Source organism: Corvus cornix, chromosome Z (genome assembly GCF_000738735.6).
Source record: "Corvus cornix cornix isolate S_Up_H32 chromosome Z, ASM73873v5, whole genome shotgun sequence".
In the NCBI taxonomy this organism is placed as follows: Eukaryota; Metazoa; Chordata; class Aves; order Passeriformes; family Corvidae; genus Corvus; species Corvus cornix.
This window is the reverse complement of record NC_046357.1, coordinates 70,938,032-70,958,758: the sequence shown is the minus strand read 5'-3', so window position 1 is coordinate 70,958,758 and position 20,727 is coordinate 70,938,032. Positions and strand designations below refer to the sequence as shown.

Sequence of the window (20,727 nt, the reverse complement as noted above, 5' to 3'; positions counted from 1 at the left end):
TCCCTTAGTTGAGTTTTACAGTTTAAGTCAAGTACAAGAAGTATTCTTTTCTTAGTGTTAAAAGCTTTATAGAAGAAAAAACGTTATTCACCTGCCACGTATTTCATGTAGTGATTCATGGTATTTGTTATGCATTTTTTAATAAAACACTGATAGTTAATATTTAAGTTTGCCTGCTGGTTTAAATGGTAGTTGTAATCTTTCAGTGTAGAAAGTATTTACAGAACTCCTAAAACTTCTAGAGTCTGTGTACATGTATCCTTATAAGAAGGAGAAAATAATGGAATCAAAAGCAGTTTTGACATTTCTGTAATCTGTATGTAGCAGGATGCCAGTGCTTGTGCATGCTTTACTATGTTAAAACTATGCTTGGAATTAAATCTTGATGCACTGAATGGAAATACTGCATGTAAGAAAATGTCCATGTAATTCCCAGTAGTCAGTACCAAATGCCAGTTAACCATATTTGGATTTTTTCTTATAAAAAATCATGCTACATGATTATCTGGTTTTTTTGTCTGTTTATTTCTTTGGTCAGATTTCCACATAGAAGAGGCTGTGGAGTGGCCTGGGTTAGACCTCAAACTAGGCCAAGTCTCTGGGTTGGCTCTGGACCCTGAAAATAACCTAGTTGTCTTCCACAGAGGTGATCATCTTTGGGATGAAAAGTAAGTAGAGACTCTTGCCAAATGGAGAGTTAGAAGGTTGAATTCCTGTGGTCTGTTTATATACCTTCTCAAAGAAAAACAGATTGAAGTTCTCTTTCCATTTAAAAATTCAGTTCTTTGGCTGAAAGTGCCTTTCCGAGACTCAGAGTAGAAATGGTGACTGACAATTCAAGATGATGAGTTACTAGGTCTTCAGACAGTAAGAATGTGTCTCCGGAGGAAAAGAACATAGTTTGTTGGGACCTTAAACTGTATGACCACATTAGTATGGGATTAATTATCCCTACCTCTCCATGTCTTTTATCAGGAATAATTAGCCTGGGTGAATAATGTTTTAGTATGGTATACTACAATTAGTACTTGGGTTTAAGACATGCAAAGCTATCTCCAGTATGTCTTCATTCTTCTTTGTGTTTATGTACACTGAACAAAATGGGATTGTTATAAAGTACTCTCTCAAAACAAGCTTTGTCCTACTCATTTGATAAAATTAGCTACATTTAGCATCACTCAAACCAAAAAATACGTGAACTTTAGAATGCTAGTCCTTCTAGTGTTTGTAAAGTGATATATTCAAAGGTATATTATCTCAAGAACAGAACATTCCAGTGAAGAGTACTGTCTCTATTTTTACAGGATTCTTATGTCTTTGATCTTCAAAATTGTATATGTGTTTATATGGATACTTTTGAAATTATAACAGAATATTGGGAGGAAATAGTACAAGCCTGTAACATGTTATGTGGTACCTTTTTTAAGTACACCTTTTTTTTTAATTTCTCCTTTTCTTTTCCTTGTTTTTAAGCATGTGTTCTCCATATATATAGCTATAAGACTAAAGGATAGGGTTGTTTTCAAATCCTGATGAATTCATTTTAAGATAGTGTCTGAAAAACAGAACAGTATTCTGAACATTATAATAATAAATTATGCTTAGAATAGTGTTTTATGAAAGAAAGTAAGTTGTTTAGGTTTTAAGCTAAATAACATAATGCAGCAGATAAAGCAATCATTTATTTCTCATGCGGTATTCTCATAGGTCAGTGATCTTTCCAGCTCAAGTGTATATAAATATAGACTATAAAATTTGAAAGGATGGTGCATTATGCAACTTGTATTACTCAGACTTCAAGTATTCTGTAAAAGCTGATGCTGAATTGAATTTTTTTTGTCCTCCTACTCAGGAGCATAAGTGCTGTTCTTTGTGTTGTTGAATAAAGAATTGTAAAAATATTTGAAAATAGGCTGGTCCTTCTGAAATACGTATTTTTGAGTCTCTGGCAATTGGAGTGTACCAACAATCCAGAGTACAAAACTTGAGTTTGAGATCCAGCAGTATTGGGAAAGCCTACAGATTTTAAACAAAACAAAAAAAAATGAACATTCCCTAAAAGAGCAAGTGTGCATGATGAATCAACCATGTTGAGAGACAGATAGAACTTCATTATGCTGTGGCTGCAGAAGAAGATTGGAGTTGTGATATGTGTCTGGAAATCCACACATGTACCAGCAGTTCTCAGTAATGCTACAAGTGGCCTTCCATAAAGATAACTACATATTAAATCCTAATTCTTGAGGGGTTTTGTTCCCAAATTTTAATTTTTTTTTCTTCTTCTTCTGGAGCATAGTTAATGTATAGGAAACCTAGTGTTGGTAGGGAGCCTTATGTCAGCTGAACTAGAACTCTGTAGGCCTTTTCTGTAGAGTATGGTGATTTTAAAATAGATTTTGAAAACATGCCTGTTGTTAAGCTGTTGTTCCATATCTTGTGGCACAGAGAAGAGGCACACAGAAAGGTGCTCACTCAGTTAGCCTTCCCTTTTTATCTTTGGGTACATACATAGGCATATGAAAAATTTGGGGTTGTGATGCAAAAGGAAGGAGTAATGGGTGTTGTCATTTTTTCAGGAAAAAAAATGGTATTTGGAAGGGGTTTATATGCCAATTGTATGGGGGAGGCGTAATAAGTTACCAGACTTTTAAGTTAACTTTTATCATTAGCTGCAAATACACAGTTCATTGAGTATAATATTCCTTACCAAATTGTAAACATGATAAATCAATAGCCTGAAAGCCCAGAATTTATTTTCTGTTTCAATGGTTCACCAGCTTAGTATAGAAGCAAATTAAACAAAAATTATCAGTGCTGTTAGGCTATGCACAAATGTTTCCAATGCATTATTAACATATGCCACAAAAGCTGGATCCTCATTTGGCTAAATACAGCTGGTTGAATGATCTATGCTGTTGCAAAAGGTAATTTCAGTCTACTTTAGAACACAAAACTTACGCAGTGACAAGCCTTATAATACAGTAGCAACTTTGCAGTGGCTGTAGCATTCCTTCAGTGTATGATTTAAAAAAAAAAAAAAATCCTCCTTATAAGTAAGGGTCTTCTACAACATTGTCTCTTCAGTTTCAGAACAGTCTTTGCTACAAGCAGCATTTGTTGTGTAGAATGAAAGAAATTATAACTATTCAGCTGGCTAAGCAGTGAATCAGTTGGAAGTAATTTTGCATTTTGTGATGAAAAATGTATACTATTCATCCAATTTGTAAAGAACTTACTAGAGAATATAAGTTACTTTCTTGTTACTGTATTCTTAACAAGGTAGGCAGGCTGAGCACACAATGACAATGATGATGGATTTTGATCAAGAACAGACCTCAGGGTTGTGCTTTCAGGGATTATGAGATCAGGTGGTCTGTCTAAATTTAATATGTAGCCCACCAGAAGGATATTAGATTTAGCAAGAAATTGTTTCCATTAGTGTGAAGTGGCCAGATGAGAAGTAGAAACATAACTCTGGAATTAATTGGAGTTTGAAATTAGAAGTAGTGAGATACGCAGCAGATTTTATTTGTCCTTCAGTATCAGAGTGCAGAACCTATCAGAAAACCATGTTTTAGAGCAGTACAACTACTGTGTTTAGTTGTTCTATTTGTGTGGTTTTGGCCTTGCTTGCTTTTAAGCTAGAAGTAGTCAACATTATTTGTGTTCTCATTTATCACTTACAACAAAGGTACATTGCCTGGAAATTAATCTCAGACACTGGGAAGAAAAGTGTGACTGTGATTTTGTAGCATTCTAGTCATCCTCCTAGAAAAGAAGTTTGACAGGGAGAAGATGATTGGAAGATCACTCCCATAAACTCAAGTTCACTAGAATTTGTTTGAGTACCATACAATCTCTTATTTACACTGAAAGCAGTTAGTTCCCAGAAGAGTTGGGCATAGCAAGAAATACTTAGGAGTCTGGACAGCACTGTTACTAACAACCAAAATCCTAACAAGGAAAGCCAATAATTATTTTAAGTAGTCTGGACAGTCAGTTATGCAGAGATACAATCATGTTTTCTGTGGGGGTTGTTTTGTACAATATCTACCACCACTAAGATTCTTTTCTGTGATTATTTGTATAGATTTTCTGCGATTATCTATGTAGATTAAAAATAAGATTAGTTCAGTCTGTCCATTGTTGATGCTCCAGTTGTGGTCATCCATAGCTAGAGCAAGCCCTTACAAGTATTAGACTCCTTTTAAAATAAAACTGTTTAAAATGAAGAGAACTTGTCATGGCAGATTACTGTCATGAATGGTAATAACAGCACCTCCTGAATCATGGCCAAACAAGAAGATATAACACCAGTGTAAGCCTTTGTGTTTCATTACCATTTATCTAGTGTCTCCCTATACATGATGGCAGAAATCTGGAGAGAGTTTTAGTAGCTATCACCTTTTGCTCAACCATTCATAGTGAAAAGGATTATTTTCCATCAGAAATTATTTCTACCAGAAATTAAATAGTTACAGGTAGTATAATATGCAATGGCAGTATCTAAATACTATTTTTTAATCATCGCCTATGCAGAAACTTAAACACATTCTGTTATAGATTTTTCTGGTTATATATTAAGCCAATATTGCTTTTCCACATTAAAAATTCTAGACATGTAAATATTTAATGCTGTGGAGATGTGAGACTGCTAGAACTGCACAATATATAGTTTTAATAGCTTTATTCATAGCCGCCTCTGTGACTACAAAATATATTCTTGTTTACCAAGTAGCATCAGTCACGGCTGGATTTCTCTTGGGATTAACAAATGGATTAAAAATACAAGGTGGGAGCAGGGAGTGAGTCTGTATTCATGCATCTTTCATCCACATCAAACACCATGCTCTAACATTTAGCCTGAAATGTTATTCAAAATATTTTGCTCTGTTTATCTGCAGCAAAAGCTGAACATAAATTTAACAGGTTAGAGTAATAGTGAACTTCTCTGTAAGGATACAGACAACTATTTTTCTTATTTTTTGGAAGCACATGATAATTTCATGCCTAGTAAATGTCCTCTGGAAAGTTTATCCTGGTTCTTAATGTCTGAAATAGAGACATGTTCAAATGTGTTTCATCAAGATACTCCATGTATCTTGAAAATTGAGTATAATTTTGTAGGAGTAGGAGGAACGCACATAATATCCTATAGTCTTCTGTAAGCACACTCTGAAAAGGATAAGAAGCATAAGACCTGAATCTTGTAGTAGTAAGCTCTAGCAAGATATTGAACTGCATATGAAAAAAGAAAAAGCAGAAGACACACAAACATGCACAGACTGCCTTAGATGGTACAAAGTATTCCTAGTCTTACTGGCAGGTGTGCTCTGGTGATTACCTATATTTTTTCTTAGGCTACGTTGTTGAATTTCTCATTTCTGGGTTGCCATAGCAAAGAAATGATTAAAAAAAAAAAGAAAAATTTTTGAAAGGGGTTTTTACTTACTTGCTTTAGGACTATCTTAATTGTTGCTGTGTTGATTTGGTGCTCCTTCAGTTTGGAAGTCATAACCTCAGTAGAAAATGCAGACATACAACACTATTGACTCTTACAATCATACAGTGATGTAATAAGGTTTATATTTAAAGAAAAAAGAACCCAATAACTCCACACTGGAATTTAACTACTGAACTTGGTTTTAAGTTTATTGTTCATCAGTAGAACCTTCTAATGCTTTCTATTCCACTCTTTTTGTACAGTTCTTTTGACAGCAAATTTGTTTATCAGCAAAGAGGACTTGGACCAATTGAACAGAATACAATTCTTGTCCTGAATCCAAGTAATGCAAAACTGCTTCATTCCACAGGCAAAAGTCTGTAAGTTGGGTTTTTTTACTCTTATTAACTGATTTAGTACTTCCATATATTTTATGCCAAAGAGTCCTTAAACTCATTTTCATATGTTTTATATTACATTTGTACATTTATATACAGTTGTGTAAGTGTAGCCTCTGATTATCTTAAAATAAATAAATAAATACAAAATCAACAAATAATAAAATTAATTTGCCATCTCTACCACCTCTGCTTCTAACATTTCATACAAGTGCATCTACCAGCCAGATTAACAGAAATGCAGAGCTTGTGAATATTGTACATTGTCCTTAGAGATGCTAAGGTACCCTGAGTGAGATATCTGAGATCATCTGAATTTCAGAATTGAGACACTCTTGTCATGAAAATTCTAAGCTGTAAAGCTGTATTTTTCATTAAATGCTACACGTAGTTAGTATGTACAGCATTTGGTTTTGATCTGTAGGTAAAAAATGAAAGCTTCACATCTATATCATTCTTTCAGAAAAATGTTTTTAACTTAATTCTTCTATATTTGTGCTTGCAGATTTTATTTACCACATGGTTTGAGTGTAGATAAAAATGGTAACTACTGGGTCACTGATGTAGCTCTTCATCAGGTATGTTTCTGAAGCTTTAGTACCAGGACCTTAATATTTTGCTAAAAAATATTTTTATTTTCCTAGAGATTTGACATAAATTGCTTATCTAGGCCTGTTAAGAATAACATTAAGAATATGCCTACAGAAACTGACCCCTGTGCGCTTCATGGAGTATAGTTGTGTTGAGTAATTTACTACAAGGACATAGCATGTAGAAATAATAGAATCATAGGATGGTCTGAGTTGGAAGGGACCTTATAGATTATCTTGTTCCAATTGCCCTGCCATGGGCAAGGCAATTGGAACACCTTCCACTAGGCCAGGTTGCTCAGAGCTCCATCAAACATGGCCTGGAACACTTTCAGAGATAGGGCAGACACAGCTTCTCTGGGCAACCTCACCAGTGGCATCACCAACCTCGTGGTAAAGAACTTCCTCCTAATATCTAATCTAAACCTCCTCCCTTTCAGTGTAAAGCCATTCCCCCTTGTCCTATCATGACATGCACCTGTAAAAAGTCCCTCTCCATCCTTCTTGTGAGCTCCCTTTAGGTACTGGAAGGCCAGAACTAGGTCACCCAGAAGCCTTCTCTTCTCCAGGCTGAACAATCCCAGTTCTCTCAGCCTTTCCTCATAGCAGAGGAGCTCCATCCCTCTGATCACCTTGATGTCCAAGACACTAGACTTGCTCCAACAGCTCCATGTCCTCTGGGATCCCAGAGCTGGAGGCAGCTCTGCAGGTGGGGTCTCACCAGAGTGGGACAGAGGGGCAGAATTCCCTCCCTCCCCTGCTGCCCACTGGACTTTGGATGCAGCCCAGGACATGGTTGACCCTCTGGCTGTGAGCACACATTGCCAGGTCATGCTGAGCTTCTCACCAACAAACATCTTCTCCTCAGGACTGCTCTCAATCCCTTCTCCTCCCAGCCTGTATTTATGCTCAGGTTTGCCCCAACCCAGGTGCAAAAGCTTGCACTTGGCCTCGTTGAACATCACAAGGTTCTCATGGAGCCCCTTCCTCAAGCCTGTCAAGATCCCTTTGCAATTTTTTGCTATGTCTTCTGCTTATTGATGCATTTAAGTCTAAACAATGAAACTAAATTGTTTGCTTTGTAATGACTGGAAATTGGTATTTTAAGCAGAAGTTCCATAGAATCAGCACTATTGAAAAACCAATAATACATATTATGGTCAATATATTAGGATTATGTTTGGTGTATAAATGTCTTTTATACACAGTGATAGGAGTTTTTCCCTAGGCCATCTAGGTCTTAGGTTTCACCTTCTGTAACTGAAACATCTTTTCTTTTCCTTTTGACTGAAAAAAAGGTTTTCAAACTAGGAGCCAGCGACAAAGAGCCATTACTGATCTTAGGAGTGGCTTTGCAACCAGGCAGTGACAAAAATCATTTCTGTCAACCAACTGATGTTGCTGTGGATCCAATCACTGGCAGCATTTATGTCTCTGATGGCTACTGCAACAGTCGGATTATTCAGTTCTCTCCAAATGGACTGTACGTGATGCAGTGGGGAGAAGGTACAGTCAGAGCTCTTGGTACTTTACCCATACTGCTGTTATAATGAACTGATCATGAACCACAAAATTCCCACTGTTACTATTAATTTTTTTAAATGAATTTCTATTACAGAAATACCTTCCAGGTCCTACATGAATTTCAGCCTTGTCATGGCATCCAAATTTTCTTTCGGCTTTTTCTACAGCTACTTGTAGTAGTTCTATATTTACTAAAAATAAAAAGTGGGGGGTTTGTCATCTTGCTTTTAGAATAAATATTGGTGTGTCCTGTTTTATCAAGAAAATATTCTGACTTTCATAAAGCCAGATTTTTGCTTAAACGTGTAACAAAGTAATCATTTTTTGCCAGATTTATGCCATGATTTCATCTATTTTAAGTTTTATGAATAATTATAGTTCTGCCTGGCTCAGATTTATGTATCACATTAAACTGTGCTGAATATTCTCAGGAAATTGCAAGTTCTTAAATTTGGGATTTATAAAGAAAACACAATATGCTGCCATGAGTTTTCTACCTAAATGCTAGGAGAAAGCAAGCTGACCGTAGTCTTTTCCCAGTGTTACATGGTTATGTGGCATGCTGCTGTTTCTAAATAAAACTGATAGTTTCAGTGTGTACTTTAACACAAACCTGGGTTTTTTTTATTTCAGAGACTTCTCTAGGCAGAGCCAGGCCCGGACAGTTTCATATTCCTCACAGCTTAGCCCTGATCTCTGACTTAAGTCAGCTGTGTGTTGCAGACAGAGAAAATGGTCGAATTCAGTGCTTCAGGTTAGAGACTGGGGAGTTCACAAAAGAGATCAAGCACAAAGCTTTTGGAAGAGAGTTGTTTGCAGTTTCATATGTTCCAGGTAATCTTTTTTCTTGTTCTGCAGATTTCAAGTAGTTGCTTTGTGCCAGGATGTCTGTGTTATTTCATGAAGAGTGCTATGGTGCTATCCTAGGACAAATATTAATTATCTTCCTGAGTAGTCCTGATGCAATGGAAAATTTGAGAACTACTTGTTTTCCTACTTGTGGATGAGGGAAGCTTGCATCTAATCTCTGCTTCTAAGAAGTGACTGATTACACTCCCCAAATGTAATGTCAGGAAGTAGACAATCTTGCAGCTTCTTGGTGACTGCACAGTTAATCAGCTAATAATGAATTATTATTAATAATAACATTTCTAAGTATTCATTTTGAACTCCATTGAAGAGAGCAAAATTAAGACCAAATGATCAAGAAAGGTTTTTGGTTTCATAAAACAAAAGAACTGAAAGCAAACAGTTAGAAAACATTGTGGTTTTTAATATCACAGTCTGTTTAACAATTACTGTATTAAGTTTTGGGATTAGATTTTTAATACTGATACTGAAGGTAAGGTAAATGTTAAGAACTGGATGAGGAATTTTGGCATGTTGGGCTCCTGACTCCTTAATACAAAATTTAATATCATGTTTCTCTCTTTTGCATCTGCTAAGAATGTAAAAAAGTGCTGTGCTGGATGAGATACTTGATATCTCTCTGACAGTGGAAGCAAAAGAGGCATTCTGAGAGTGTGTGTAAGCCTGAATGCGTTTTGTAGTCGTTCCTCTCCTATTCACCATGCATCCACAAACCCTTTATTTAGCAGTGTTAGGAGGTAGCCTCTGATCTCTTCTTCATAGGATCTTTCTACAGACCTATTGCCCATAAATTTTCCTAATCCCATTTTGAAGTGACTCGTATTGTCTGGTTCATTGGCCTTCCACAATTACAGTTTCCAGAAGTTCATTATCCACTTCATTTTTTTTTTTTTAATGTAAAGTTTTGTTGAGTGCTTCTCAGTCCCAGAATTTTGGGAGCTGAATAACAGTTCCACACTCCCCCAGTCTGGTGCCTGTTCATCTTGCCTTATCCTCTTCAAGCCGTTTAATTGCTTCAGCCCCATGAGTATTGTATTTGCCTTTGTCTTCCAGCATCTTTAGCTTCATTGGAACGTTTTTGAGATGCAGAGAGTAAAAGAGCACTCAGTAGTCAATATGTGTGCATGCTAAGTTTTTGGATAGTGCAGAACTGTTCCCTCCATTCCTAACTCTCCTCATGATGCCAGACATTCTATTGAAATTTTGCCTGACGCTATCCATGGAGGCAGAGATTTTGGGAATCTTTCAGTGATGGCTTAGAAATGTTTCTCCTGAGCTGTAGCTGCCAGTTCCGAGTTCAAACATCACATAAGCATGATCTAGATTATTTTTTAGAAGAAGCATCACTTTACATTTTTCTTTGCAGAAGCTCTTCTGCCATCTGTTTAACAACTCACTTATTCTTATAAAAAGTCTTTCTGTACTTCCTCAGTATCATCAAGCTTTTGACTTCTCCACAGAAGTCAGTTATCTTCCTCAGACTGCTAGATGTCATTGTTCACCCCATTTTTCAGTCATTGATGAAAACTATTGAATAAAATTTCTGACTCTGATCACTTCAAGATGGCACTATTCAGACTTCTCTGTCCTGAAGAATTACAATCTCTGCCCATAAGTTTTTCTCTTTGCTTCCTGTTCATTAATGGATCTTTCATTCAGCCCCATGTTAATTCACATTCAGTGACCTCTGTTGCAATACCTTGTCAAGGGTTTACTGAAAGTGCAAGTATGTCTATAGAATCTGCTTACTTGTGTGCTCTTTTTTCCTGTTCAGAGCTGAGGCACAACCCTTAGAGAAGCCATACCAACTTGTTCTGACAGACCACATTTACCCATGTCTTATTCTTCATTATGGATTCTACCATCTTACTGGAGATGGAAGCCAGAATTGGTAATGTGTGTTCGCAGGCACCGTTTTGAGTCCTTGTAGGTGGGCCCTACTTCAGCATTCTGCTAGTCTTCTGGAGAAGTGGCTGTTTGCCGTGCTGGGTTGCTTAATATGACCTGAGGTCTGTGATTTCACATTTGGTTTCCTTCTGAATTTGAGTGAATGCCATCTAAACCTCATAAATTTTTAACCTCCAACTTGTCTTACACCTTGTGCTTCCAGTTGAGCTGTCTCCTCTGACCTCTTTACTAGGAAAAAAAAAAAGTGTTAGAATCTTCCCAACATAATAAACAGAAAAAACTGAAAAAAATCCATTTCTTTGCCATGGGCCTCTAATCCCTGAGTTCCCCTTTCACATCTTTTCCTTTTATGGTCCCACTTACTCCTCAGCTGACTTTCTACTTTTGACGCATTGAAAGAACTTTCTGCTATCAGGTCAACCATCCTTAGCAAAGCATTCTTCAGATTAATTTTTTAACACCTTCACATTCCTTTTACATTTAAACAAACTGTAAAATACTGCCTTGCTGGTTCTTTTCATTTGAACTAAGTGTGCACCTCTTAAATGACGAAGTTTCAGCTCCTCACTTGATTTTCCTCTTCTAGTTTTGTTTCTTGTTATCTTTCTGTCTCTCTGTCTCTCAGCCTTTTTTCATCTAAACTATTACAGTTTATCTTCACTGCAGTTTGCTATGTGTGTGTTCTTACAGCAAATCTAATGTTGTTGTAGGTGGTCTCCTCTTTGCAGTTAATGGAATGCCTTATCCTGGAGAGGCAGAATCAGTGCAAGGATTTGTGATGAACTTCTCTACTGGAGAAATAATTGATACTTTCATTCCACTTAGAAAGGTAGAGTATTATATGCATAGAGTGCCTGTTGCATATAATTATGTATATGAGAACATCGGTAACATTCTTCTCCAACTTCCATAAGACTATTGCAGGAAATAAGATATTTTATAATGTAAGGTATTCAAAAGGAATTCTTTATAGTATTAAATAAAGACACTAGAATTTTGGGTCTTAGCTTCTACATGTGGTACACATTTGAAAATTATACTAACCTCTAGATGATTCCTACAGATAATATCTTCAGCCAGGCAGTACTTTATTACTGCCAGTACAATTATTAAAAGTTAATTTAAGAGAATTGTGAAGGAATTGAAATATTCATATATTTAGATGCTAGTAAAGTGTGAAAAAATAGAGCTTATTCCTAAGCATAAATAATACGCAACTGTGTGGTTACATCCCTCTTTACAGAATGCTAGTGTGTAAGTTAAGGCTAAATGTCCTACATGCAGTATAGTACATAAAAAAAATGAGGGTTTTTTAACAGCTTCCATATATTGTGTTGGACTAAAGAATGAATGCTAATATTCCCACTTCATACCACATATACTCTTTATTTGCCATCCAATTTTAAATTATATTGAGTTATTTTTTCTGAATATAGCAAATAGCTGTGTTGCATATGAACTTAAACTAAATATGTGGGCTTCAAACCAAGATTCTTTATTTTTGAAAATATATATTTCACAGGATAAAATGGAGTGTAATAATAGGAATAGAAATATTATTAATATATTTGTAGCATTAATACATGGAATAATCTCTATGTTGTTATCCCTGGAGAAGGCAAACATTCAGTAGAAATGGAATCACTCTCCTTTCGCACATTAGACTTTCACACCAGCACCTGCTGCATTTTCCAGTCTAAAGAAGGACTGAATATGACCAGGCTCAAGTTAGGGGTTAAGGAGGCCTCATGAAGGCATAGAGATTTAAGGGTAATCTGTGACTGCTTATCTTCACAGAGCTTTGAGATGCCACATGATATTGTTGCATCAGAAGATAGAACAGTATTTGTTGGAGATGTTCATGCCAAAGCAGTGTGGAAGTTTGCATCTGCAGAAAGTATGTTCTTTTTGTTCTTTATGTCCTAACTTCACATTTTGTATCTTCAGGTCAGTACCACTTATCTGGTACCCTTGGCCAAGAGCCTGGTGGCATAATGACAGTGATGTAAGTGCACTACAAGCTTCATCTGCAGCAGTTGTGTGCTGCTGCTCAGTTTTCATTAAAAGACCATTATTCAGCATTGCTGTGTGCTCAGTCAAAGAAGAGTCCTGGGCACATGAGTTTGTCACAGAAGGAATCAAAATGCATTTGCCTTACACATCATTGTCAGTAAAACACTTAAACAAAAGTGTTACTCTAGTATTTTAGTAATTTCAGTGTATCATTTGCTGAGAACTCAACTGCTTCCTGTGAGGCTGTAATGTAGAAAACTCCCAGGGGATGAAGTAGAAACACAAGTCAACTTAAAAATTATATTCATTTCATTGGGAGCATTTATCACTAGAAAATTAATCTAGTATAATTTGAAGTCCTATTTCCATACAGAGGAAACACTTGCCAGTTTTAATCTAGTAACCCCCAAAGCAAGCAGCTTCACTTCAGGGAGTGATTAGTCAGACATCAATTTAGTAGGATTCAGAGAGAGCTTACATGTTTTACAGGAATAAAAATATAATCCACTGCTGCATTATATGGGATAAAAAAATGTATGACGGAGATAAAGCCTTAGGGTTCAGGATGTTAGTCATCCAGTTAGAGTCCACTGCTATAAATGACTAAGCTAGTTATTCCTTATTTGTCTCTTCATAATTCATGGATTTTCCTTTGGGGCATTTGGTATCAGTTGCTCTTAATAACAGGAGACTGGACCACATAAACTGTAATTCTAATTGGATATGTTTTTATCTGCATCTAGTAAACTGAACATGACCAATTATCAGCTTTTATTCAAAGAAACATGAGAATAAAAAAGTAATGGAATTTTTACAGGTTAGATGAGGGAGTCCTTGTATAAAATTTTCTTTTTAGTTTTTGCTGAAGTATAAAAGAGCAGTAGCTAAGAAACCCTGATTCAGCCAGCCTTTAAATCACTATGATTTTGATTATAATAAACAGTTTTACTTTTGTGGGAATCCATGAACCTTTAGGCATACCCATAAAATCTTTCTGTTTCATAAAAGTTGATTGTTGCAAGCACCCTTCATGAATCAAGCTCTTTCTTTTTTTCTATGGCCTTGTGAGCTATTGAGTAGTTTATATTGACTCTCCATGGTGAAGTTCAGGTATTGATGGGAATGTTTACTGTAGGATTGTACTGTACATTTGAGAAAGCTAGCAGGAAAATGTCAGTAGTGCCTTTCTGAAATCAGTTGTCCTGAAGAATGATTTTGTTTTACAGAAATGGAACATCGGTCAGTTAAAAAGGCTGGTATTGAGGTACAGGAAACAAAAGGTTAGTCTGATTCATAATGAAAATGAAGGGATCAGTATGTTCACGTAGACTAGTGCAGCTTCTGCCAAGCTGAAGGGAAAAAATGCTGACTAGTTTGTTTGGTTTTTTTGAGTTGCTATAGGAAGCACTAGAAAAAAACTTGTAACACTGTTACCTGGTAGATGCTATTTCACAGTCAACCTAAACATTTCATTTTCAGTGATGACAAGTGCTTCACTGTCACAGAAACTAAGATAAAAATTTAACTAGTAGGTTAATTCCATTCTACCATCTGGTATGGTCCAGATTGGTATCTGTGGCAGCTCCCATAGATGCAGAAATAGCTCTGAAATACAGCTGTGATAGTTACTCCCCACCATCCTTTCTCCACAACCCTCCACCACCAAAAAAATGGTTATTTGAAATGGCAATTGGTTTATATTCCTGTGTCTTTCAGTACATAGCCTTGTCAGTCACACCATATGGCAAGAAATACCGTTTTTTTGTATTTACATTTCTTTCCATAGATTTACTACACTTCTAATTTAATTGATCTGCATGAAAATGGAAAAAAAGAAAAAAGAAAATGAAAGCATGTAGGAACAATATAAGGAGATAGTACACACAGGAGACTGAAAGTGGTAAAATATCAATTAAGGTAGATGAAAAGTAATTTTTCTATTCTGCAGCTCATTTCACTTTCAGAAAAACAGTACCAGATTATGGTATTATTTATAAAGGCATGTAAAATGTTCAGATGTTTGTAACTGGTTTTCTTTGGTTAAATTCAGAGGTTATGCAGTTTGCTTCAGCCATGTATATGTAGACAGAGAAAAGTCAAAAAAATCTCAACTGCCAATTGAAAGCATATAGAGTGAGAAAGGCTAACATTATGAAACAGTGAAATCCTTACTGCCATCACTGTTATCCTTTTATTTTATCTCTGTTGGTACATCAGCCTGCCTGAAGCACTCAAAAAGGAAGTGTTGAAATTACAGCATGCTGTGTATCTAGGGATATGTAAATGCATTTTGGCTTTCTTTAGCTGACTCTTCTAATGTCCTAGAGAAAAAATGCAATAGTAACACCAGGGTAAGAAAAAGGTTTTAAGTAACAATGTCTAAAACTGGTTAGAGTAGATAGACTGAAATTAACATCTTTCAATTCCACTGGGAAAAAAGAGCCAATGGACTTTGTGTCATCTGCTTAATAAATGGGCAGGAGTGGCCTGCAATCTCACAGCCTTCTGGTGACAGACTGTTACTAGTGCTTGTACTGCTATGACATGGGGAAAGAATATATGGAGAACTATAGCTTTGCCCAGAGGGAAAGATGATGGAGGAAAACTTTCCTTAGCAGTAACTACTACTTGAACAGACAGCTGTTTTCATTGTGTCATTGTTATCCTTGTACTTGTGAAGACAATGATATTGTTATCATTTTATTAGTGTTGAGTGTTGACTGAACCATTTGCTATTCCTTCAGAATAGAACATCATTTTAATTTTGATACAGAATCAAAACAGAGTTGATTCAGAGTGTTTGTGATGCAGCTGCTTGTTAAGACATGCTGTTCAGTCTGACTTCAAAATATATAGCTAGACAGTTTTACTTAGTAAAAGTTATCACGAAGCATATGCAACATCATAAAGGTTTTCCCTGAAATAGTTTTTCTCCTTGTAGGCATAGAGTTAACAAATTAGTCAGGAATGACTGGAGGCTGTTTTCAAAAGCTCTCCAGATTTGTAGAGCCAAAATTCCTTCATGAAGTATAACAGTTCTGAAAATTTAACCCTTTGTCACAGTTTTATTAGAAAGATCTTTAAAATTTTCCTTTTTGTTTATGATAATATGACGTATACTGGCTTTCTGTATTTCTTGCGGAAGTGTTTCTGTCATAAGGAGATATTTAATTGATACTACAACACATGCTTATTTGGAAAGATGGGTCATTGGGGTAATTTCCTGTATTTTAAATAGTAGGTACTTTTTAGGACAAAACTCTGTTTGACACAACTCCTTTCCCCATTTGAGAAAAGGGGAAGGTATCATTCAGACTTTCTCTGCCTTATATTTGGGATAACCTCAGCAAGAGCCAAAAATGTCTCCATAAGAGTTTGTCTTCTGTTTCCTTGTTACAAAGCACTGAAGGTATCCTAGCTTGTTGTTTCCTGTAGCACCTTGTTCTGCGTTGCTCAATGCATATGGATTACATACAGAAATTGTTTTCTTTTTAAAGAATCAGAGACAATTGTAGAAGCCAGATTGAAAAACAAGCCAGAATCGACAGACCCTCTAAAGAATACGGATAAACACTTGGTCCAGGAGGCCAGCAGCACTGGAGTTTCCTTTGTTCTTATTACAACTCTTCTTATTATCCCTGTTGTTGTCCTTCTGGCAATTTTAGTATTTATTCGGTGGAGGAAGACAACTGTCTATGGAGGTAACTGTGAGTAACTGTTCTAGAGAACAGGCTTTTCTTATTCTAGTTCCAAGTATCACTGAACACTGAGGGGTGAGGGTATGACAAGATCAGCTCCCTGTGCCTTTGCCCTCCTGAACAGTTGCAGTGCTGCTGCATGCAAACTAAGGATCAGCAAGGACACAGCACCTGCAGCCCCCTGAGCCTTTAATATTGCATCTCAAACTAGCATCTCTTCAGAACACGTATCAAAAACTTTAATTGGTGTCAAGGCAAAAATTGTTACCCCAAAAATTAATAGAATATATTAATGTTGTATTGTCTAGAATTCAGAAATTTTAATACTGCAAGCATAGTTTGATTTTCTGGTATGGGATCTTTAAATTGCTGAGAACAAAAGACTCCATGGGTATTCTAGAGATACAAGCAAAATCAAAGCAGATACTATTACAAGAGATTATATATTATTGTTTTACCTGGTCAGTTCTGTGAGTCAGACATGCTTCCAAAATGCACCTTCATCAATTGCTCTGAAAGCTTTAATAGGTACTTAGAAGTTATGTAAATTGGTTCTAAATTTGTATTGTATAGTAGCATTATTTTTCATAAATTGGCAGACTGCGATAGACATTTGATCACTAGACTTGTTATTTTGTATCATGGAATTGTTTTATCAAGATACTTACATCCAGAGAAGAAAATCTATATGAAGTAGACAACACAGTTCTGCCACTGGTCAGGACCTACTGTGACAGAGTAGGCCATTCAGCAATCTAATACAGCTGTGCAACTGAATTGGATATATTTTATTTGAAGATTTCAACATACAGCTTCCTGACTCTTTGTATTCAAAAGTGTTAGCACATCAAATGTGCTAGATAGCATATCAAATATGCTAACACTCTAGACTACAGCAGTACTGCCATAAATGGCTTCTTAGAGCTGCTGATTGCCTTGTTGAATGTCTGTGCTTTTTATCAGAAAATGCAGGTAATTATTTGATCATAGAACATTGGGGGTTTAGCTTATTTTTGAAATTTACTTTATTTTTCAGCTGATGGGGAACACAAACTTGATTCTAGTTCAGGCAGAATTTTAGGCAGACTTAGAGGTAAGTAGTCATCGAAGATGTTTTCAAACACAGTAACTGGAGGCTTTTTTCTGTATTCTTGTTGAATAACAGATTTGATGGAACTTTCTCAGAGGAGGGATTGGGGGCAAAGATCAGGGGTTTTTGAAAACGTCTTTTAAAACAACTTTCATCTGTCATTATCTGCCCACTAAAGAGTATGAGTCACTACCAGTGGGAGAGCAGCAGCTATGAGTTATTGTGAATCTGATGAATGAAATGAAGCACTTTGAAACTAGGAGCAAATGGGTAGGAACACCAGTAAACTGTGTAGACTTAACGAAATAATGGATGCTAAAAAAGCATAGTCTGAAACTTCTCCTTCAAAGATGAATTTCCTTCTTTTTTCCTAATACATACACTCAACTTACGTGGCTCCTGCGCTCAATCTTTAAAAACAGTTTCTGGACGAACACTTTAAATAATCACCATTATACTGTTTAATTAGTAGATAGATTTTTATTCCCCCCTTAGAGTTAAAGCAAACCTTACAAAAATCCTTTCCTTTCCACAGGGAAAGGCAGTGGTGGAATTAACCTTGGGAACTTCTTTGCAAGTCACAAAGGCTACAGCCGAAAAGGGTTTGACCGGCTGAGCACTGAAGGAAGTGATCAAGAAAAAGATGAAGATGATGGCACAGATTCCGAGGAAGAGTGTTCAGCATCTCCACTCCCACCAGCACCTTCATCATCCTGAAACCAACCTTTGAGTTCTCCATTATATGGTTCAACCCAAAATGTCAGATTCTTTTTCCCTTAAGCACGTTTAAGACTTCGTGTATTTAATTGTAAACTGTTCTAGTCTGTGTGGGGCTGTACACTGGTTCCTTTAATTTTTGTTTGGTTTTAGTTACGCTTTTTAAGTGGAGGAGTGTATGGAAATTCCAGATCAGTGCTGTTGGTTTTTATGTGAACATCTTAATAAAGCAAAGTCTTCTAATTGCAGGACTGATTTAAAGCAGTAGTATTTATCATCAAATATGGGGATCTTGTAAATAAGTCTTACTATCTGCTTCATCAAAATATATTTTCCATAATTATTCAGTTGCCAATTTCTGTTTTGTGCCTTTCCTCTTCAATATCCTTAACCTGTTGCAGTACAGAGAATATACAGTGCCACAAGAAAATGAAGCTGCTAAGTCGTCTTCTATTTTTTTAGATCACTAACATGATATTGCATTGAAGGAAAGAAAAAAGCCTCTATTTAATTTTTTTCTTCTTCCTACCTTGATGTGTTTCTGGAATGTCTTATTTTTAGATGGTATCACTGTTAGAACACTATTTTCAGAACCTGAATGTAATTTGTGTAATAAAGTATTCGCAGAGCATTGGCTGTCGGAGTGTACTTTGGAATTTTTGCTTGCATTTTTTTGTATACAACTTTTGTAAAAGTTACATGGGCCAGTTAATACAGTAAAAATTTTAATGTGTTCTACCAGCAGAGAAAGAAATGCTATTTTGTATGGAAGCTGGAAAAATATTTTGCTATGTCACAAGGTTGTTTGGGGTTTTTTTTTAAGCCTAATAATCTGCATACATGTACAAAGTCAACCTTGAACATCTAAAGAGGAATTTTTCTTGTAAACAAAACTGCAAGGTGTTTCCTTAATAAAACACATGGTCACAGCTAAGAGGAAACCTGTGTCTCAAATTAAATATGCAAATTAGTCAGGATAGGCATCTAATACTACCTGATTGGAAGTACTGATTTTCATTTTTTCTCCACAATTCCTTTTTCATTCATACAACAGGAACCCTCAGTTCTGTAATGAGCTCTCGTATTTAAAAGCAGACTTACGGAAGTCCTGCTGGATAATTACCCTCTCTGTATGAGTCATCTGGAGTGTGAATCATTGTGTAACATCATCATGACTAATCGGTCCAGTTTGATGATCAGAGCATAATTAATGTCCTTTTTAAACTGCTATTATAAGCAGAGTGTACACAGCTGTAATTGCCACAGGGTTTTATGAAACAGTTTTCATTTTCGTCATTGCAGGTGTTGTAATAGGCTGCTGCTGGCATTGAGGTCGGAAAATAGGCTTTAGGCTCCTTGTGGTGGTTTTGCAAGATGGTTTATGGGGGAATAAGCGCAATGATAGTGGAGCACAAGGTAAGATTTCTTCCCCCAGTGAGATTTTATAAATCCCCTTTTTCTGGAAAAAGAAAAAAAAAACCCAAAAAAGCCCAAACTTAAAATCCTTTGCGAGCTAGTTTCTTTTGTCACATACGGCAAAATCTCCAGGATAGCCATCTGAAACACTGGAGTACAGGCAGTTTTGTGTGAAATATATTTAGTGCATACTCTTAAGTTGCTCTCTCTCATGCAAATTTTTGTTTTCCTAATGTTACAAGGAAAACAGCCTGTTTCTTTCTCACTTTTGAAAGCAAGGCAGTATTATTTTTAGCTGTGGCCTTGATCCTCTTATAGATGAATAAAAACAAACCAGTTAGTTGGGAAGAATCTTCTGAAGCTGTCTATAAAAACGCTAAATCACTAGTTTACAGGAAGTTTCCAGTGACAGCAATTAAGAAAGCTGTGGTGACACTGCTGTCATAGGTGGTGTATATACCATCAGTTCTAAAAGATGACAGGCTTTTCTCAAAAGCAATCAATAAGGGTGTGTTTTTCTAACATTTGGTTAGCTCACTTTGTGTCCAAATAATGTTGGGTGTTCTCTGCTTCCATTAGCAGAGCTCAGTGGAAGTAATATGCAGCTTCCCTCTTTGTCCTTTCCTTTATTTGAGCTGTTATCTCCAATTCTAGATGATGTTTTGTTGAGAGGGAATCAGCTAAACAATTTAATTGCAAGTACAGGCTAAAACAGATTATTTGAGCTTTACTCATAATCTCAGCTCTCTGGAATTCAGACACTGGTCTCTACAATAATCCTGGGCTGCCTAAAGAGAAGCAGGATGAGGGAGCAGATTCTGCCCCTCCACTCTGCTCTGGTAAGACCCCACCTGCAGTGCTGCATTCAGCTCTGGGGTCCCCAAAATAAGAAGAACGTGGACCTGTTGGAGAGGGTCCAGAGGAGGCCACAAAGATGATCAGAGGGCTGAAGTACCTCTCTTGTGAAGATGGTGAGTGAGTTGGAGTTTCTTGGTCTGGACAAGAGAAGGCTCCCCAAAGATCACATTTTGGCCTTTCAGTACTTAAAGTGGGTTTATAA

General features: G+C 36.4%; 1 protein-coding gene across 17 annotated transcripts in view; it reads left to right on the top strand.

The window, feature by feature from the left end:
- Nucleotides 1-18,899, top strand: part of PAM (peptidylglycine alpha-amidating monooxygenase) — a 123,989-nt gene extending 105,090 nt beyond the window's left edge. For 9 of the 17 annotated variants that reach the window (XM_039566552.1, XM_039566557.1, XM_039566546.1 and 6 more), the window contains 11 exons: nt 539-668; nt 5,707-5,823; nt 6,347-6,419; nt 7,730-7,937; nt 8,589-8,789; nt 11,444-11,562; nt 12,531-12,630; nt 13,973-14,026; nt 16,244-16,453; nt 17,481-17,537; nt 18,070-18,899. In XM_039566552.1, coding sequence (XP_039422486.1) covers nt 539-668; nt 5,707-5,823; nt 6,347-6,419; nt 7,730-7,937; nt 8,589-8,789; nt 11,444-11,562; nt 12,531-12,630; nt 13,973-14,026; nt 16,244-16,453; nt 17,481-17,537; nt 18,070-18,251 — 1,451 coding nt within the window. In that variant the 3' untranslated portion in view covers nt 18,252-18,899. The remainder of the gene's footprint in view (nt 1-538; nt 669-5,706; nt 5,824-6,346; nt 6,420-7,729; nt 7,938-8,588; nt 8,790-11,443; nt 11,563-12,530; nt 12,631-13,972; nt 14,027-16,243; nt 16,454-17,480; nt 17,538-18,069) is intronic. The other 8 variants (XM_039566558.1, XM_039566551.1, XM_039566560.1 and 5 more) reach the window with 6 other exon arrangements.
- Nucleotides 18,900-20,727: the final 1,828 nt, after the last annotated feature.